The sequence below is a fragment of the Stegodyphus dumicola genome, chromosome 10 (assembly GCF_044657685.1).
Source record: "Stegodyphus dumicola isolate Sdum_Otavi_A_Nest chromosome 10, ASM4465768v1".
NCBI lineage: Eukaryota > Metazoa > Arthropoda > Arachnida > Araneae > Eresidae > Stegodyphus > Stegodyphus dumicola.
Window position 1 is genome coordinate 130097208 of NC_140777.1, and position 21645 is coordinate 130118852.

General features: G+C 31.5%; 1 protein-coding gene and 1 long non-coding RNA gene across 8 annotated transcripts in view; one reads left to right on the forward strand and one right to left on the reverse strand.

Moving 5' to 3' along the window:
- The first annotated feature begins 9 nt into the window (after nt 1-9).
- Nucleotides 10-21645, forward strand: part of LOC146995103 (uncharacterized) — a 235771-nt gene continuing 214135 nt past the window's right edge. For 2 of the 5 annotated variants that reach the window (XR_015043540.1, XR_015043541.1), the window contains exons 1-2: nt 10-445; nt 10721-10909. Coding sequence is in view for 3 of the 5 variants with exons in the window: in XM_085825545.1 (XP_085681671.1) it covers nt 19539-19636 (98 nt within the window). In the remaining 2 variants the exon portion in view is untranslated. Of the gene's footprint in view, nt 446-10720; nt 10910-15212; nt 15591-19430; nt 19637-21645 lie in introns of those variants that run through there. The other 3 variants (XM_085825545.1, XM_085825546.1, XM_085825547.1) reach the window with 3 other exon arrangements.
- Nucleotides 15912-21645, reverse strand: part of LOC146995104 (uncharacterized) — a 95521-nt gene continuing 89787 nt past the window's right edge. For all 3 annotated transcript variants that reach the window (XR_015043543.1, XR_015043542.1, XR_015043544.1), the window contains one exon: nt 15912-16292. This is a non-coding gene — a long non-coding RNA (uncharacterized LOC146995104). The remainder of the gene's footprint in view (nt 16293-21645) is intronic.

A 21645-nucleotide genomic window follows, 5' to 3' on the forward strand; every position in this document is an offset into this window, starting at 1 on the left:
GTATTTCGACACACGACAGTTCCATAGAAATCGAAAAAGGGACACTTTCGCATGAAAGAAACATTCATAGTGTGATGGATAATAGCAATTTGTATAGTTTACTGACATTTACGCAAAAATCGCATCTTGGTTATTTTTCGATAACTAACAACAGCGATTTTGATCATGAATTTGTTTTATAAAATTCTAAGCTGTTGCACTACAAAAATATAGATTTTAAGAAAATTGCTAAAAGAGTTCTGCCAAAATTTATTTTCTAGAAGATTTGAAAAGTTTGAAACTTGATGGCTAAATGTAAATATAAAATTATGTATGTTAAAATATTTGTAATTAGGCACATAGGTCAGATTAAGTTTTTATTAAATAGAGTAACGCATGCAAGGGCTATCTGCCTAAAGAGATAGATGCCATCGTGGAGGAATTTTGAAGAAAAACTGACCTTTGAGTGGGTATTAAAAATAATACTTATAATTTTCATTCAAATTATATTCATATATATTTTTTATGTAAAACTTTCGGGTGTATGCTAAATTAGTGTAAATTACTTTACACGAAAAATATAGTGAATGCACAGAAATTAAAGATTTGCACATGCCGGAAATGATAAATAGGAAATATGTATGGGTATTTATGCACGTGCTTGCAAAAAGCATATATCTGCCTTTGACAAAATACTTAAATATTCATTAAATTATTTATAAATGTATTTGAAATGAAGAATTTATTCACTTATAAACAACTGTGAAAGTACTGTGAAGAAATCTAATGATTAAATGTATCTAATTTATAATGATTATAAATGTTATCTAAATATATAATAACTTTAATATTGAATTGTAAACATAAATTGAAATCCTGTTGACAAATACGTTATAAAATTATTTAAGCAAGAATTGTTCGTATTGGAAAGCAATCTGCTAAAAGGTATTGTAAAGCAAATGCTATGAGATGTGCACTTAAGAACGTAATAAAGAGTTTTGGAATATGTATTGTTGAAATGAAGGGTAAAAAAAAAAAAAAAAAAAAATCTGATAAGTATAATTAAAAGAATTATTCCCTTTTCGCTAATTCCTAATAATTCTCTAATTTAAAATGAACCGAATAGAGCATTAATTATAAATTGACTTACATTTTTCGATTTAAAAGAAGCCAAAAAACCATGTCATATTTAAGAAAGAATTTTAGGAAGAAGCTCTATAAATAGAAAAGAAATAATGCATAATTTTAATATTAATAATACAATAAACTTTGATCTTAATTTTTGTACCTTAACCGAATAAAATCGAATTACCTTAATTTTTTTTCCTAATGTAATTAACGAAAACTTGTGAAAATATTTCATTCAAATTAAACCGTCCTGTGAAAAGTATAGCATTTAATTCAGTTCAGAATGAAATGCTGTTTAAAAATATGTTGTTTTCACATACTTAGGACTCTGAAGTGTTGTAGAAAAAGAAAATATATACATTTATATGTATATTTGCGACGTAATTACAAAATATTTACACCAGAACGCGTCAAATCCCATAGAACTCAATGGTAAATGACCCAATTTTTTGGTCACCACGTAGGGATCGCCGGTGCTTCAGAGCAGGGTACGGAGAAACTTGTTTAGGGTGACTCCATCTTACTTCCTACCTCCATGTTTTTTACCGCTTAGCCGCTGTTGAGCCTTGTGCCTACATGAAAAGCTTGAGAATTGGATGACTGACGCTTGCTTAATGTACAGCTTTTACTCCATTATTTATTAATTTTTATTTGTCTAACTAATTATTTATTTTTTCTGATATTTGAACTTTTTCAAAGGAACAATGTCTAGAAAGTTTTGCGAATCCAAAATAAATGATTAAGTCTTAGATGAGATACGTTCTACCAATCAAAAAATTTTTTTTCACGTTTAGAATGTAACATATGTAAGTTGTTATGCATACTGCTTATCTCAACTATTCTTATCTCAAAAAATGCTCAATTTTTTTTTCTCTTTTGAAATCAATAGAAATTTTTTTTATGAAACTAACCCCAGTAAAACATAGAATTTTATGTTTGAATGTTAGCTTCAAGAATGGAGCTAACAAACAAGTTATAATCCTTCACAGGAGCATGCAAACTGTCAATGACCTTCTGTAAGATTGCTGGTGACTTCTCACTAGTCAAAAGAGTCCGCCAAGCGGTAAAGTCGTGGAACACTGGAAGTTCAGTCAGAGTTTCCAATCCCGCAGACGGGCTGACTGCATGGGCCTTTTCGTAGTTTTCCCCATGTGTAATTTGTACATGAGCCAGTATCTCTTAGAAAGACTTCCACGAAGGCATCCCTCTACTCAGGCAGATAGCTCTCGAGGCTTTGCTGTGCTCACATACACTAAACCAAACCAAACTCACTAATCAACTTGATGTTCAGTAACAATAGAATAAGGTTAAAGGTTGAAACCTTTTATTCAAGAGTACACCTTGTGCTTAACATATAGACTACTGCTTGTGATGTTATGTTACGTAGAAGTAAAGGAGCCACCTAATATTTACCTGAAGTAAGTACACATTAGCTCTAAACACAAACTAGAAAAACAACAACATTCCGGCGTCTTCGAGTCACAATGAAATTGTGACTCCAGCCAACACCGCAAGTTCTGCACCGTCGGGCGTTAAATTAAAATGCATTACATTACATGATATATATAGCGATACATAGTTGTACATGTATATGTTTTATGGCATTATTTATTGTAATGGTACAGGCATCATCTTTCAGGACATTGCATATTGCAGTAGATAAAGGCATGATGTAGATGATGTTCTTTTAGGGCGTGTTTGCAAACATGATCTGTTTACATGAGTGTTTGCTATCAAAATTAAGTTAGCTATAAAATTGTTTACAAAGCTTACTTCATTCTGCATATTTATGCTTACTGCTTACATTTAAATATTGTTGTACAGATGTGCTGATACTTTAGCTACTCAGTATTGACGAATGAGTTGCTAAAGTTTCAGCACAACCATACAACAATACTTAATTGTTGTGTTGATATTTTAACAACTCAATCGACAAAATATTGAGTTGCTAAAGCATCAGCACAACCAATAAACCTAAATTTTCAAGGTAATAAATAGAGGATTTCAAGATTAGCCTAACAGGCCTTTTCAGAAAATTAACTTACTGGTGCACTTAATGCAACGGCTAAACCCTGACAGCAAAAGTTGACATAGCCAATTCTCGCAATTCCTTTCAATCGCAAAAGCTTCGCCATAAATACTCTTCACTCATTTGCATTCTAAACATGTTTACTTACTAACTTATTTACATCCGGGTGAGGAAGCGGAAAGTAGAATTGACAGTACAGGCTGAAATAATACATAACAGGATAGTATTTTCTCCCTCCTTCCAGCATGCCTTCGCGGTGTAATGGTTAGCACACTCGGCGCGTATTCGAGAGGTTCAAGTTAAGAGTCCAGGCAAGCACATTGCTAAATTTTCATATCTCCTGCATGATGCCTGAACTAAAAAAAAGGTGGTGGATGATGATTCTTCTCCACCAAGATTTGACGACTGGGTCCCCTAATACCCAGTGGCCTTTAAAAGGGGGAGTAAATAAGGTATTTTCTCCCTCCTTCTAGAATGCCTTCATGGTGTAACGGTTAGTACAATTGGCTCGTATTCGAAAGATCCAGGCTCGAGTCTCGAAGAGGGCATTGCTTATTTTTCCTTTCTCCCGCATATATATATATATATATATATATATATAATAATTTATTTCCTAAACAGTATTGATTAATTGATTATATTATCTCCCAAGTTTAATTAAAGTAGAATTATTTTAAAAGCGTGCATCCATACTGGTAAGTTATATTTTGAAAGATGTTTTGAAGTAATTTGAAAGCAAAATGTTAATAATGTTTTAACGGGGACTGGAGTTAAATCATCATGAAGAATAAAATTTCAATTGTAAAAGGAAAAATTAAAACATGTAATCATTGTCATTGATCGGAAATTAGTTGACTTTTCAAGGGGAACAAACCAACTCCCGTTCAATGAACAATAATTGATAAAAATACGTAAATACGAAAGTGTTTCGTCTTTACTCGAGTTATAAGTTAAAGGCAAACCGGCAATTCTACTCAGGCCAAATATTTCCGCGAATAGAAGGAATTATGAACCAATGCTGATATTCAAAGAACTTATTCTTATGAAGCATTTTAGTCAATTCAATTTGGAGTAAAAATCAATTACTGTAGAGAAATCCTATTTAACTCGAGTAATCGTCCCCGACACTTTCATGTTTATGCATTTGAGTACCATATTATTTGTAGAAATTAAACATTGGAAATTGTCATTATGAAATCGAATTCAAAGTAAAGTTGAAATAAACATAGAAGATTATAAAAAAAGATAAATAATGCAAAATTTGTAAAAACAAATCAAAGACAATATAAAAATAATATAGAAAATAATATATAATAAGAACAGTGAATGTACAAGAAGATATAAAGGCCAGAAAAGGTATTAAGTAACTTACATTCTTTCTAGTGGGGGAGTTGGCAAAGTGTTCTCTTCGTGTCTGACTCAGAAGTGTAGGGTGTCCGAAAATTCTTAACGGCAGTAGGGGCTTTGAATAATATCAGTCGGTAAAACTTGAAGCAATTTATGGTAGTGGGTGGGACTTGGAATTCTTGAGGGATGTATTTTGTGGAGTTCTTATCTGAGAGACACCATCTGTTAAGATTTTTTTGAAAATACTAGTGAATGGAAATTAATTAATTTCTGGCTAATTGTCGTGTCGCAATGATTAAGAATTTAAGAAAGGAAAAAAGCATTTTCACTGTCCAAGAGCTAATAGACAGTTACTTAATACCTTTTCTGGTCTTTATATCTTCATGTACATTCACTGATCTTATTTATATTATTTTCTATATTATTTTTTATATTATTTTTATATTGTCTTTGATTTGTTTTTACAAATTTTGCATTATTTATCTTTTTTTATAATCTTCTATGTTTATTTCAACTTTACTTTGAATTCGATTTCATAATGACAATTTCCAATGTTTAATTTCTACAAATAATATAGTACTCAAATGCATAAACATCAAAGTGTCGGGGACGATTACTCGAGTTAAATAGGATTTCTCTACAGTAATTGATTTTTACTCCAAATTGAATTGACTAAAATGCTTCATAAGAATAAGTTCTTTGAATATCAGCATTGGTTCATAATTCCTTCTATTCGCGGAAATATTTGGCCTGATTAGAATTGCCGGTTTGGCTTTAACTTATAACTCGAGTAAAGACGAAACGGTTACAGCCGAAAACATCGCGGCAAAAACATCGCGGACGAAAACATCGCGGACGAAAACATCGCGGAGAAAACAACGCAAGGCGAAAACATCGCAGTTCTAAAACATCGTGGTACAAAACATCGTCGTCGAAAATAAAGCGGTTCAAAAACTTCGCAGTTTAAAAATATCGCCGTCGAAAATATCGTGGTAAAAAATAAAGTATCTATTAATCATCGCATGACGATAACATCGCAGACATGCTTTTTTCAGGCTTTAATAACTGTAAATGGATATTCCCATAATGATTTGTGAGCGCAAGTGATGTAAGGAAGGATAATTTTTACTTTCACATTTTTTTATTAACTAATAAATTTTTGCTGAAAAAATAAGCAGGAAACTTAAGCATAGAAAATTAAATGCAACTTAATAGATTATACTTTTTATGAAAAATTACCTGTAAAATCTTTATTAAAAATAATTTATTATGGTCTTTGTTAGTTAACTATGTTGATTTAAAATTCTATTAAGTGCTATAAGTTGCATTAATTTTCTATGCTTAAGTTTCCTTTTTATTTTCTCAGCAAAAATGTATTAATAAAAAATATGAAAGTAAAAATTATCCTTCTTACCCTCTTGCGCTCACGAATCATTATGGGAATATCCATTTACAGTTATTAAAGCATGTGTGAAAAAAGCATGTCTGCGATGTTATCGTCATGCGATGATTTGTAGATACTTTATTTTTTATCACGATATTTTCGACGACTATGTTTTTAAATTGCGAAGTTTTTGAACCGCTTTATTTTCGACGACGATATTTTGTACCACGATGTTTTAGAACTGCGATGTTTTTCTCTTTGCGATGTGTTCTCCCACGATGTTTTGTAGCACGACGTTTTCGCCTTGCGTTGTTTTCTCCGCGACGTTTTCCTCCGCGATGTTTTTGCCGCGATGTTGTCGGCGGACACCAGACGAAACACTTTCGTATTTACGTATTTTTATCAATTATTGTTCATTGAACGGGAGTTGGTTTGATTCCCTTGAAAAGTCAACTAATTTTCGATCAATGACAATGATTACATGTTTTAATTTTCCTTTTACAATTGAAATTTTATTCTTCGTGATGATTTAACTCCAGTCCCCGTTAAAACATTATTAACATTTTGCTTTCAAATTACTTCAAAACATCTTTCAAAATATAACTTACCAGTATTAACCAGTAACTTACCAGTTATAACTTACCAGTTTTTAGAATTAAAATAAGCAGTGTGGCCAGTATTCCCTTTCACCTCCCTTTGTCACACTGATACAAAGGCACTTCCATTTCTTGCGTAAATATAAAAACAAAGATACACATACATGTATATGTATGTGTATCTTTGTATACCTATATACAGTATAGATTCACACTTTTAAAATAATTCTACTTTAATTAAACTCGGGAGATAATATAATCAATTAATCAATACTGTTTAGGAAATAAATTATTATTAACTAACTTTGCAGCAATTGCGCAAGTAATAATAACTTGTATTCGCACTAAATGGATTTAAGATCATACAACATTATATATATATATATATAAAACCTAATGACTCTACAGTAAGAACTAAAGATTCGTATAAAATTCTATATAGAGTATAAAATTCTAAATTTAAATCAAGTTGGCTCAGTCTAGACCAGTGATTCTCACCAGCTTTTTCCCCATATACCCTTTCCACCATTGCTAAATGATCATTCAACCTCTCCTTCCCAAAACTTGAAAAGTAGATATGTGTTTGTTTAAATACGGATTATTTTTTAAGTAAATTAAACAAGTATCAAACATGTTGGTAAATACCAAAATTTGAATAAATGTTCTTTTTTGTATTCATAAACTAAATCTAAATACTTAATACGTAAAGAAAAGGTGGACTAAATTACTCTCTGAAACTTTGAAATTCCCCTTAGGGCTATTCCTCCTGATTGAGGACCCATAGTCTAGCCAGACTTCGTTTTTAATAGTGACTAAATATACAGATAATTTAATTTGTCCCACTTTTCTTATACTAACTTTTGTCACAGAAACTTCGGATTACGTGCATGTTTTTTGAAAATAAAAGACACAAATTTAAAAAAAAATATATGTTTAAAATTTGATGTTGAATTCAAAAACAGTTATTTGGTAGCCAGACCTAATAAACCTAAGAGATCAAATTTGAAGTACACCTTACTTGTTCTTACTAACTTCTGCTTAATGAATTAGAATTATTCTTAGAAAAGAACCTTAAAAACTGGTGAAACATTTCATGCTAGAAAACAAGATATTAGAAACTTTGAACTCATTCAATAGAAGAAAAAAGTTATTCAAAACGTAACTCCATAACAAAACATTTTTTTTCTACTTGATCGTCAACACATGAGGCTTTTAAGAAATACCTCCTACAAGATATGTGGCCACTATTTCTGTGCTGTCAGAATATGAAATTCGTATAAGGAAATCAATGCACTTCGAGGAGAAGAAAATGACCTTAATTTGATAGTTTTTCTACCTAATAAATTTTTACATGTTATGAGTTTCTTTTTCTTAATCTAGGCGAAATAATATTCAACACATAATAACAGCATAAAACCCACAAAAGAAGTGTTCCAGTGAATTTTCAGTTTCTAAATGCTGTTTAAATTTGCTTCAATCAAAGTTTTTGTATATAAATAATTACGGTAAATTGAAATGAACTGTTTTTTAAGCGTTTACAGTTAATCGAGTAATATAATATTTTTATTGAAATAAAAATTATTTTTAATGTGCAAGATTACTTTTCTTACAACGCTGGGCTCATGGTTCTTAAATCCTCTTGTTGCTAAGTTCAGAAACCTGTGTTATTAAAATTATTCGAATAGTTTAACTTTTATTACGGTTTCATATTTTTCATTTTAACTTTCACATGGTTGCGTTTTCAACCATATGAAAGTTAAAATGAAAAATATTACTTGTACGTAAATTTTAATATATGTAATAATTTAATGTTTTTAGAAATAGTTCAGTAGTTTTACTTTTAAACAATGGCTTTGATATAACAAGCATGTTTAATTAGTTCATCAAAAAGTTGTTAGAGACACTATCAAATCAGGAACTAGCATATTTTTCCACTCTGCAGTTTTACTGCAAAAACAGTGAATTATCCCTTTAAAAATGGTTAAAAAATATTTAATTCCTTTCATTTTCCAATTATTGAAATTTTTAAAATAATTGAAATTCTAACTAAATCCTTAGACAAAAGGTTATTCAAGAACTATACTAAAGAAATGTAAGAAAGGGGTTAACTTCAGTTACAAGCGGAATTTCAGATAATGTTATTTTCTAGTAGGTAACTAACAAAAAACATTTAAAATCCTCTTTAATTGTTCTCCTGCCACACCCTCCCTTCTGAGGCCTTCTTTGGCGCCCCAGGTTCCATAGGGAATAAAGCAATTAAGCAAGGCTCTCCTCTCTTTAACTGCTTTTTCACACAGCTGGGGGCAAAAGAAAAGGAAGGCAATGGTTTCCTGCCTGAATAGCCAGCGGCCAGTTAGAAAACTACATGACAAAAGCCCACAAGACGAATGCCCACTTAAAACCAGCACACATTTTCAGGAAATCCAAAATAACTATGACTTCCTGAAAAATTTTACGAGTAATTATTATGATTAAAAAAATTAAATTTCAAGTGGGAATGAAATTAATTTATGTAAAATCCAAGTTGTCAAAATTTAACTGGATTATTTGAAACCATGCTTTTTATTCACCATTAAAACGGTGTTTGCGCTTAATCATAATAGAATACTGTACTTTTATTTTTTTTCGTTAAAATGAAAGTTCGGCTTTAATTCTCCATATTAAATTCATATAATGCAAAATTTTCTGTAGTGTTAAATTATTCATAAATTATTCTCTGTATATGATGAAAATTTACATACATATTATACTCCTTATAATTTTGTAGAATTAAAATAAGCTGTGTGGCCAGTATTCCCTTTCACCTCCCTTTGTCACACTTATACAAAGGCACTTCCATTTCTTGCGTAAATATAAAAACAAAGATACATACATGTATATGTTTTTAATTATATTATTTTGATTGACTCTCTGTACTATATATATATATATACGAATTTAATTCAGCCGGAGACGAAAATGAAATGTGTTCCGCTACTTAAATTTATTGTTCAATTATTTCTTATTCATTTATTTTTTATTTTATCTCTATTCATGACGTATATATCGGTGTGGGTTTTTGTTAGTGTGGACTTTTATCAGCGTGCCCTTCTATCTATGTGGGCTTTTATCTGTGTGGGCTTTCATCAATGTGCGCTTTCATCGGTGTGGGTATTAGTCGCGTGGGCAATTATCCCAGTGGGGTCATTTTTGTGGGCTTTTGTCGTGTGCACTTTCGTCCTTTTGTCTGGTCACCGCATGGACTTTATGTATTTCCTTCACAATGCATTTTGCTGTGAAATAACAAACATTGTACAGTTAATAATTAAAAATAAAAGTATGTTTTGACTAACAAAACTAAAGAAAGGAATATTTATACATGATTAATAAAAATTAATTATTCATGTAATATTATATCTAGAGTAAGGTACCATCCTTATACTCATTATTGGAATTGTCGTATATTGATACTTTGATACCCCCCTTACTTTGTTTAAAAATTTGAAATTAGATTCCATTTACTCAAAAACCAGTATTATATTTATTTGTTCCATCTGCTTAGTTACACTTAAGTGCTTAAAGTTCTAGTCATTGTACAAGGCATATATAATAAATATGTTTTTCTCCTATCTAAAATATCTATTTGTAAAATATCTTTTGAAGTAAATCTTTTAATTATAATAATGATTAATCTTTTATGTGGTAAGATTATGTAAATTATGTATGGATATTAGATTTAAGTGACTGAAATTTAAAAATTTCAATGGGAAAGTGGTGTTTACTTGGAATATTCCCATGATTCTCGAGTTACCTGGAGTCTTGTTAGACAACAATGCTGCATAAATGTACTAGACCGTTTGGCAGATGAAGCTACTATGTATTTTTCTGCATTGCATGGAAAATAGAGGTGTGTTCTTATACCTGTTACCCATCATCTGGCTTGTAAGTATGAATAAAATATTAAGATACTTATTTATTGATCTATTATTTATTGAAAAATATTTTTATGATATAAATCCAGATGTATTGCATAGTTACAAGAACTATCTATTAGTTTTCATGTTAGTTCTAAGCTTTATTGTAAATTTTATTTTTTTACTTTGAAAAAGAATAATTGTGATGAAATATTATATTCTGGACGATTATATATCTCTAAACCACAGAATTTCTAGCAGCAATTTGCCATCAGTGTCAACATTAAAAAATCATTATACTGAATAATTCACCTTATAGCTGTAAACTGCTAATATTTTGATACAATTGGACATATTATTTTAGGATATGTCTCTTAATCTTCTCTTAACTCGTTCCATACTCAAATCATCCCCTTAGAAGCTAAGATTGAGAATACTCGTCTCCTCAAGCAACAATTGGATGCTGTACGAGTCGCATCGGACATGGACCAGCATACACCTCTTACGGCAAAAGCAAACTGTGATACATTGAAAGTACTGGAGCCCCTTAAGGGTAAGTGTGTTTTTAAATATCTCAGTATGCTAAAAAAACCCTTAGATAGCCTTGCTAATGCTTTTAATGATAATTTTAAGTTAAATATAAAAAGAAAACAACATGAAATCTCGGATAATTCAAACGCTAATTCTAACCACGAGGATGGTAAGCCCATAAGGCATACATACGTATAGTATATTTTTCAGTTGCAATACCTTATTACCACTGAGAATTTTTTGCGATTCCCAGGACGCCATAATACAGTCAAAAAGTCATTAATTCAGACACCCATAATCCGGAATGATCTATAATCCGGACCTCAAAGCTACAAACTTTCTGCGCATGCGTCGCGTTTACGTGTGCTCGTAAGACCTTTACGGCTGTGACTTTGCCTGTGCACATGCGCATAATACGTTTACGCATGCGCGTTTAACGTATAACGGACGGTATAAGCTGAGCTAAAATTATCTAATTCAGTTAATGTTGCAGATTGCGTTGTTCCTTAATCTTCGAATTGGATCAGGCTTATTATTTTTTGCAGACTGTTAGAGCAATTTTATAAAAGTAAGCTTGAACTTTCGATTATGTCAAACAGAATTTCCGATATATATTTACTAATATGTACAGGATCTACAAAGCAAAAGTATGTTTCGAAGTCCATTAAACAAAAAGTGGAATTGCTGCAAAAAATGGAAAAAGGCATATCCTTTGTTTCTTAACCATTCCGAAATCTGTTTATCAATTTCATGCTGCTCTGCGGGGGGGACATCGCAGCGCGCAATGAACTGGAAGTTGATTTGTCAGCACTATCCTTATCTTCAGGACAAATGTTTTTATTTTATTCGGCTTATAATTCCTTACTAAATGTAGTATTTCATCTCGATGTATTCCGTCTTTGATATGATTTAAATCAAATTCCTTGTCATTATAAATATCACAAGTACACATCAAATAGTTTTCTGGTTGCAATTTTCTAATTTCGACTATGCTTAATGTATGCTTTACGCATGTGCTTGTTGAAAGAAATGTTTAATAAAGTAAACAAATAAATATTAAGCTTTTTTTTGTAAATTTTGATACCCTTTAGATCATAATTGTTCTTTATTTCATAAATAACGGTTTCATATTTTTAATTGTATAATTTCTGCATGCCATCTTACCAGATTTAAACTGATGATCTATAATCCGGAATCGCCAAAGTCCCGACGAGTCCGGATTAACTACTTTTGACTGTATTTACAAAAATTCTGTGGAACCCAATAAGTACTGCGCAAATCCGACACATGCGTGAGTGAAACTGTCAATTTTTTCTTTTGTACACTTGCAGTTTTAGGTCACTACATTTAATTTCTAATTTTAAGACATAGAACAATGTGAACATTTTAAATAAGTAACAGATGAAATGACAGCGTCACGTGCAAAGCAAGAAAAATGAACGTTTCTATTATAAAATGAAGGCGTCGAAACGGATTCATTTTTTTTTTCTTTGTCTGTATTGCCATATCTATTTTAAGATGTATTGTATTATGTAAAAATATTTGGTAATTGTAAAAGTATTATAATAAATTAAAGAAATATCAAAACTGCTAAAATTCTAGGCAACCCCCTGCTGCAAGTCCAGCGACTCCAGTTTAAGAAACCCTGGTATAGACAGACAACCCGGCGAAATTACGCCCTAATTGAGATACAGACATAAAACTTATATCAAAATGATGGGGCATGCATTTGCAGTTGAAAGCAGCAAAACGCATCAAAATGGATCATTAACTTTCGAGTCGTGTGATTTTGATGCGGCTTGCTGCTTTCAAAAGCATTTTCCTACAACTTGCATCCTATTTGAGATGCAGATATAAAATTTGTGGAGCATGAAATTGCTATTGAATGCAGGAAACCGCATCAAAATCGGACAATCGGTTCCCGTGTAAAACAGATTTTAAAAAACTGTAATTCTTAGAGATGCATCAAATTTCATTGCCATGAAAAATATATTTCGTCCTCTGGACCCTGAAAACGATACTAATTATGTCCAGAATGCAGTTAACACTGTAAATCAACGAAGCACTTCAAGTCAAAATTTACCTACACCACCACAACCAAAAGTTGTTCCTCCAGTCAAAAATTCTACAATGATATAACCAGGGCAAACAAGTCCACAATACCAATTTTAAATCATATCAAATCCGAAGAACACAGGAAAAGGCCTAAAACCATCCTCAGAGACATACAATAAAGGTTTTTGATAAACGTTTAATTACTGTAAAGGCCCTTATTTTTGCAGGCCGTAATTTTCACAAAAATGAATATATCGGTGATTTCGCGAGTTGAAAATTTCACGAATTTTATATGAACAGAACAGAAAGTTGAAAAATTTTAAAAGTACTTAAGTAAAGTTGGGGGAAAAAAAAAGTATTTCGCAAAGCTTTGATTTTTGCGATTACGACGAGCTCACGAAAATAAGGGCCTTTACACCAGTTTAAAAAAGACCCAAAAAACTAATTAATTATTCTTTAACTAATTATTGTAATATACCTAATTGCCTAGCTTAGCACCAAAAATTGGGAAAATTAAAACCACTACTAAACCCCCGGATAGCTGTTCCTGTAGTTTTAAATTGTCTCCAAAGTCGTGAAACGATGCTGTGAGCAATTCCGATCTCTGCAGCCACACTTGTCACACGGCGGCCTTCCTCCAACTTCCCAATGACCTCGGGTAAAAGCATCCAGATGTCATCTAACAGATTGATTATTCGCCATTTCTCGCCGAGGCAGCAACTCAGTGTGATTTTAACTGCTATACGGTGTGCAATCTCTTTGCCAGAAATACTGATCTTTCACCGAGAACATGCTTTATACAACTCAGACACTACCCCATTATGTCTACCTGCATATCTGCGCAAGTGCTACCGTAGATCACCTTACTTAATCTCGGGATTGGTCTTTCTGTCCGCTCTGCCTCTTCGTTCAGCTGATATGCTAATTTTTCGACTTTGTCCTTAATTTTTGCACACCAGTGTATTTCACGTGCTATACACAGGATAAGGTACAACCCAGGAACCTGGAAATGATGTGTGTCTTTGTACCCTTCTAAAGGAGTATGGATTGAAAACAGCCTAGGCCTTCCCCGTAGCACACTGTAAATCACACTTCACCCAATAGGATTACTCCTCTGCCAGCCAACAGAAGTTCAACAAGCTCCCGCCTACCACCTGACTACTGAACCATTCAGCCTTGAATACTCGAGGAAAGGGGGAAGAAAAAAGAAGAAAAGGGCTTTTACTTCTCTCTCCGCCCCCGATTGCCTCTGCTGCTCACACTCCAACTAGCTCTAGGTTTTAACTTCAAAACTCATCATCTTATATTTGCTGCAAACTCTGCCATTACTACTGATTATAATGTCACAATTGCTTTCATTTCATTTCACTGCCATAACTGCTCTTCGAATTTTTATTTTTACGAACTTCAGCAACATTATTTCTTTAACATTCGTAAAAGTATTAACTTACTACACTGGGATAAGGCTATGCCCAGGAACCCACTACAACTGAACATTAGTTCATCGAGGAAGGGCATACTCTAAATGAAGCTGCAGATGTCCAAATAAAAAAGGAAAAGAAAACCTATTCACAATAAATTGTTTCAACAAAGGAAACGATTGTGTGATTTTAGATGACAGTCGGAGAGTATTAGTATCAAATATTTTATTTCATCATACCACCAACAAATATTTTCTTTTGTTTCAGAAGCCCATCAAAAACTTACATGACAGCAAATGCAAATCTAGTATAAATAACGTTTATGTTGCTAAAATAAATTCTGATTTCCAAAGATGGCCTGTTTCTCGCATTGTTGGTAAATCATGGTTGATGGGCATTAAGAATGGTCTTTCCTCTAATTCACTGGACACACACAAATTAGCAGCACGTTGGTGTTAATTCTTTTTAATTCTGTATTAAAATATACAACTTTAAACTTAGTTGACATATGCGGCATTTGAAGTGCAAATAATAAAAATTTTTCTTAAATACTATGCTTTGTTGCTTATCTTTTAGAAATTTAAAGACCTGGAATTCTGCAATTCTGAGTAAAAAATGAAAATAAAAAACAATTAACACCAACAAAAACTTGTGGTAACATGACAGACAAATTATTACAAATACTACAAAAGATCATGCCTTTTCATTTTATTTAACCATATGTTAAAGCAGTATTCTTTATTAGACCTGGAAAAGTTAGAAACAGGAATATATTTTACTACAAAAACTACACGACAATTTTGAAATTAGAAGCTTTTCTGTATGAATTCCACTCTAAAACAATGCAAGTGCAGTCTTGACGATAAGAAAGTCAAATTTATTGAAATTTAAATTTGTATTTCCATTTTAATTTTCATTTTCCTAAAAACATTTGTCAACTTTGCAGGATTTCATCTTCAAGTATATATGTACAGACATTTAAAGTTCTGATGTATTAACATCTCGTGGAAATACACCTATCCCTCGATTTATACAGTACTTACCTGTTTTACATGATTTCAGTTTTACACAGTTTAAAAATTAACAGATTTCAAAAACTTAGTAAAATAGTATTTGCTGCATAAATGCAAATACATACATTTGAAGTCATTTTTTAATCTCATTTCTTTGGTAACACTGGTGGCAACAACAAGGATGGGGATTCCCCGTGTTAGGAGAATCTCAATAGTATGTATATGTATTTCATAACAGTAAAATTTTAAATTATATGGTTCACGCGAACTAATGCAGTATCAGTATTTTAGCAGCAAGGATTACATCATTTTTATCTACATATCTGAATGTTTACTAGCAAGTTTTCAACATTTATAGTTTTTGTGGCATTTTTTATAATTTATGTAAATTTTTTAAAGTATTATAATGCCAAAACGATTTTTAAAAAAAAATCAAAAATGAAATTAGAAGCAAAAATTAAAATATTAGATCATCTATGTAATAGAGAAGGAGTAACAAATGTTGCTAAATTTTACTCCATGAAGGAAGCCACAATAAGGACAATTAAAAAAAAAAATGAAGACTCTACTAGAAAAAGAATTAGATATGGGTAGAAGACGAAAATTTAAAATGGATTCCAATTGATACTGATGCTATTAGAAACAAGGCTTTAAAAATTTATAAAGCACTTAAGAATCGGTCACTATCGACTTTGTCAGATGAAAAAAAGGTATCTTTTTCCACAAGTCATGGTTGGTTTGAGAGATTTAATAATATTTAAACAAAGGCATTCTTTACATAATCTAAGATTGAAAGGAGAAAGTGCATCTGCTGATTCGAATGTAACAACAATATCCAGCAAAATTTGCTGAAATCAATTGCCACGATCTCCTACATTTCTGATCAGATCTTCAATGCTGACGTGTCTACGTTGTTCTGAAAAAAAAAAAAAAAAAAAAAATACAGTCAAAAGTCGTTAATCCGGACTCGTCGGGACTTCGGCGATTCCGGATTATCGATTTTTCCGGATTATAGATCATCAGTTTAAATCTCGTAAGATGGCATGCAGAAATTCTAAAATTAAAAATATGAAACCGTAATTTATGAAATAAAGAACAATTATGATCTAAAGGGTATCAAAATTTACAAAAAAAAAAAGCTTAATATTTATTTGTTTACTTTATTAAACATTTCTTTCAATGTAAGTTGTTTAAGTTGCTTCATTTTATGTGATACTAATACTTTCTCTTTAATTCTATAAACAGACATAATTTCTTTTCAGTTAAAGAGTTCTGCTGTTCAAGTCCCGTTAATTGCTGTGCGAGAATACCGACTAACTGGTCAATGGAAATTTTTTCGTTTTCACTAACCTCTCTGTCACATTCTTCATGTCTTTATCCATTTTTTTCAGCAATTTCACTTTTTGTTTGTTGGACATTGAAACATACTTTCGTTTTGTAGATCCTTTGGAAGTTCCAGCATCGGAAATTCTATTTGACATAATCGAAAGTTCAAGTTTACTTTTATAAAATTGCTCTTACAGTCTGCAAAAAATAATAAGCGGGATCCTATTCGAAGATTAAGGAACAACGCAATCATTAACATTAACTGAAATAGATAATTAGATAATTTTAGCCTACACCGTCCGTTATACATTAAACGCGCAGGCGAAAACGTATTCTGCGCTTGCTCACACGCATATGCGCAGTAGTCAAGTTCTTACGCGCTCGCGTAAAACGCCTGTGCGCATGTGCAGAAAGTTTTTAGCTTTGAGGTCCGGATTATAGATCATTCCGGATTATAGGTGTCCGAATTAACGACTTTTGACTGTACCTTGCAAATCAGCTAGTGGTCATAAGGTAGTGAAAAGTCATACAATTTTTTTCTGTTGCAATGCTTCAGGCAATTATATAATGAAACCATTGGTTATTAACAAATCAAAAACACCATGTTCATTTAAAGGAACAAATATAAATAACCTTCCCTTTTATTGGATGCCTAACAGGAAAGCACGGGTCACTGCCATAAGGTTCAATGAATGATTTCTTACCATGTTTGTCCCAGATGTCAAAAATTATTTAGGTAAAAAAGGATTGCCTTTTAAGACTCTTCTTTTAATAGATAATGCACCTGGTCATCTTCAAAATTTACAACACAAAAAAGTAGAAATAGTCTTTTTGCCGAAAAAATACAACTTCTTTATTACAGCCATTGAATCAAGTAATATTTTCTGGCTTTTACAACATTGTGTATATCAAACAAACCTTTAGGTATATTTTAGAAAAAATGGAGAATAATGAATCTTACTCTTATGGATGCTTGGAAGAAATTTACAATCTTAGATTGTGTTGGACTGTCATATACTCAGATTAAACAATCAATGCTCAACGCATGCTGGAAAGCAATACGCTGGATGTTGCTAAAGATGAGAATGATAGATTACCATTAGAGTGTGAATATTCTCAGATCACTAAATTGGCTCAAACTGTAGTAGGAGAAGGTTTTGAGGATTTAGCTCAAGCATATATTAAAGGAATAATGGTTGATGAAGAACTAAATGAGGATGAGTTAGTTAACATGATTCATGAAACAAATAAACATGATGAAGACCAATCTGAACCAGCTGCATTCACAGCTAAAGTCATCAGTGTAGGACTTGAATTGGGAAGAAAATTAGGTAATCATTTTTTACAATATGACACAAATGTCGAATGAAATCTCCGATTCCAAGGGGAGCTTAGTAAGTGTTTAAATCTATATACGGATGTTTAAAAAGATTTAGGGGGACAAAAAAACAACAGGCAATTGTTAATTATGGATTTCATCATGAAGTCTAGTCGATGTGAGATCTCCCCTAATTTATCATCTATTGAAGCAGAATCGTATCACGAATACTCAAGTGATGAAAGAGACATCATACCAATCAAGAAGAAAAAACTAATAATTCATGAAAGTGATGTCAGTCCAAAATCAACTCTAAATATGAGAATATTTGTAGAAATTTCCTGTTCTTTCAATTCGAGCCACAATTTTTCATAAATGCTACATACTTTCATTACATTATCAGGTTGCATACTTCTGATGTCTGTGTAATTTATTTAATTGATGATGTAATTTATTTAATTGATAACTAAATATACTCGATTATGTTTTCACAAGGCTTGCTAATGTTTTTTTAAATAACACGAAAATAATCATGCAATGCAATAAAAATAGAACATCATTTTCCTGCCTCAGAATATACTACTAATAACAGGTTGTTTAAAGAGCAAAATATACAAAATTTAAATTAAATAATTATTTCCTTTTACTCAGTTGAATATACATTTAATTCATAAACATGTATATGCAGATAAAATTAGCTATGTCAATAAAGTTCTGCAAAGAATAATGAACGTGATCCTATTAGTTAAGTGTTGCAACTTTATTTCATATGAAATATTTTCTATATAGTCATTCCTTAAAAGTAGTCTCTGAATAATTAAACCAATTAAATTTGTTTCTAAATGTACTTGGGTTAATTGATAAAAGCAAGGCTTTTTTTTTAAATGGCAAGCTGATTTTTAATTGATTTCATACTTAGATACATCATTATACATACATTAATAAAATAAATAAAATTCTAATTATGTTAGGGCAGTTTCCATTTTGCTGGTGTTTACTAAAGAAAATTTTACAGATAGCATTTTTAACAAAAACGCTGTTTATGATCATTTAAGATTTAAAAATAAATAAATAAATAAATAAAGAGAGAGAGAGATTATTTTGTAAGTATTCATCAAGAATATTTCTTCCAATTTATGTTTTCGAAGAAACGCCTTTATTACACCAAAGTAAAAAAAAATTATCCCTCTACCAAAACTTAAATCTGTATCGATTAAAAAAGAACAGTAATGCGTATTTAATAAGAACACAGGAATAAATTGTATTAAAACTCAAATCTATTTGTAAATTGTTCTTCTCTAAACTTATGCTTTGAACCTGAAATATTTTGAATGAAATAGTGCTTTTTTATTTATTTTAAGACTTGATCTATTTTAAATTTACCTAAAATACCTAAAATAATTATTTTAGCTTTTCAAGAGTTTCTTTTACATTGCTGAATTTGATGAAGGTGTACAAACGGTGCCAAATTCTTGGTTTTGGGCTGATATGGATAAATGACATATGTAATATGAAAAAATGAATCAAACTGAACAAAATGATTGCATCACATCAAGCCCCAGATTATTGAGAACTTTGGCAATTTCACCGGGTTCTCTAAATTTTTGCATCGACAAGTATGATATTTTCTATAATTATGTGTTCTTGTTGCTCATTTTTCTCACTGTATAATTTAGAAAGCTGAATAGAACATGGAAAATGCTGTTATGAATGACATCAGTACCAAAATATTTTTAAAATATAGTAACATCTCCATTTTTAGTACTTTTATCCATAAATTATTAGTACGAGTTGGTAGTTTGGTTTTTGAATCTTAACATTATTTTAATTACCAGACTAGTTGTTTAAAAATAGGAATGCATGTATTAAAAAATTCAAAAATTAACAATCATATCAGGATATAATATATATTTGCTTTAACATTTAACTGCATTTTTTTTATACAAATTTGATGCTCTCAAAATCTATTCGGTCACCTTAATTTTGCAGTGGAAAAATAATGAAATAGTATAATCCTACAATTCGAAACCATAAAAATTCTATTTGATTTATTTATTGAATAAATTGTTGCAAAATATCTGAAATTTGCAGAATTTTATAAAATAATGTAGCCATGACTGTTAATTTAATTTTACATCAAATATTTCGATAATTATACATGAGCAAATAAATGCTGCTAGAACATTTAGATGTTTAATCTAACATTAAACGATTATTTAATTCATTCTTTTTGCTTTATGTTAAATTATTGTTTATGAGTGATAACGGAAATTTAAAATTTTCAGTGAAAAAGGCATAGAAAAGTTAAAGTTGGCTATGAAGTTTTCAGACATCGAAAAGTGCAGAATTTGGTGCGGAAACAACAACAACAACAACAACAACAACAACAAAAAAAAAAAAAAAAAAAAAAAAAAAAAAAAAAAAAAAAAAAAAAAACACCAGCGATTTAAATTCTCCGATTCTTCAGATGAGTAAAAAAAGTAAACAAGTAAAAAACAGTAAAAAAGTACTATAGTAAAAAAGCTAGCAGAGCTGTGCTTGCCATTGCTACCAGAGTGCACACAAGGAAAATATTTTCAACCAGAATTTTCTGCATCTGTTTTAGCTAGTCCTCACTGCAAATCTGAGGACTAATACTCCAAAAGCAGGCTCATCAGAAAGACCCAATAAAGGTTTCGTACTGTTGCATTCCTGTACAGGTTCATGCAATTTGGAGTGATTAACGATGACACTTAATAAACACACAATGTATTTGCCAGTATTATTCAGGACATCTCCAAAAACATGTTTACAGTCGTCCAAAAACTGCGACAAGCACATTGAAACAATCAGCAACAGAGCCTTTAGGCTGTAACAGTGAAGACAGCTTCACAGCAAAGTGCTAGAGTACAGCTCCCGACTAGGTTCAGTCTTCTCAGAACTCGACGTACTGTCGAGATTCTCGACACTACAACTCGCGATGCACTCCACAATAAGCACTAGAATACAGCTTCTGACTCAGTTCAATCGTTCTTGGAGCTCAACACACTCCAAGATAAGACTCGATGATGCACTAACTCGCGATACATTAAGAGACTCTCTCTACGCACTCCCCAATCAACTCAATACTAGACTGAAAATCAACTCAATAGACTCGAGATACTACTGCTACTCCGCATACAGGCAGGGTTTATATAGCTTTTAGCATGCATTCGAGAACATTCTAAGTCAAACCAGTAAGAACTCGTTCTAAATGGTTCTCCATCCGTCTACGGCATATTGCCAATTTCGCTGAAAGATGTTGCCAAATGGGTGATTTCTCGCCAAATCTAGCAAATCCTAAACCTGCTTTGTGGGAAATCTATCTTACCGCAGCTGGAAATTTTTTAACAGTAACTTTCTGAATTTGCCAATAGTCAATTTTTTAAAAGTGTTCTGTTTTCAGGTTTTTAGAATAATTATGTAATAAAGACACAATAACACGCCGAATAAATACTAATTCAGAAGTCAAACAACAAAAATCAGCGTTATATTTACAAAATTTTCACAGTGACTGTTTACTGTGAAAATTTTGTAAATATAACGCTGATTTTTGTTGTTTGACTTCTGAATTAAATATGTAATACCCTGACCTTTTCTCTTCCGC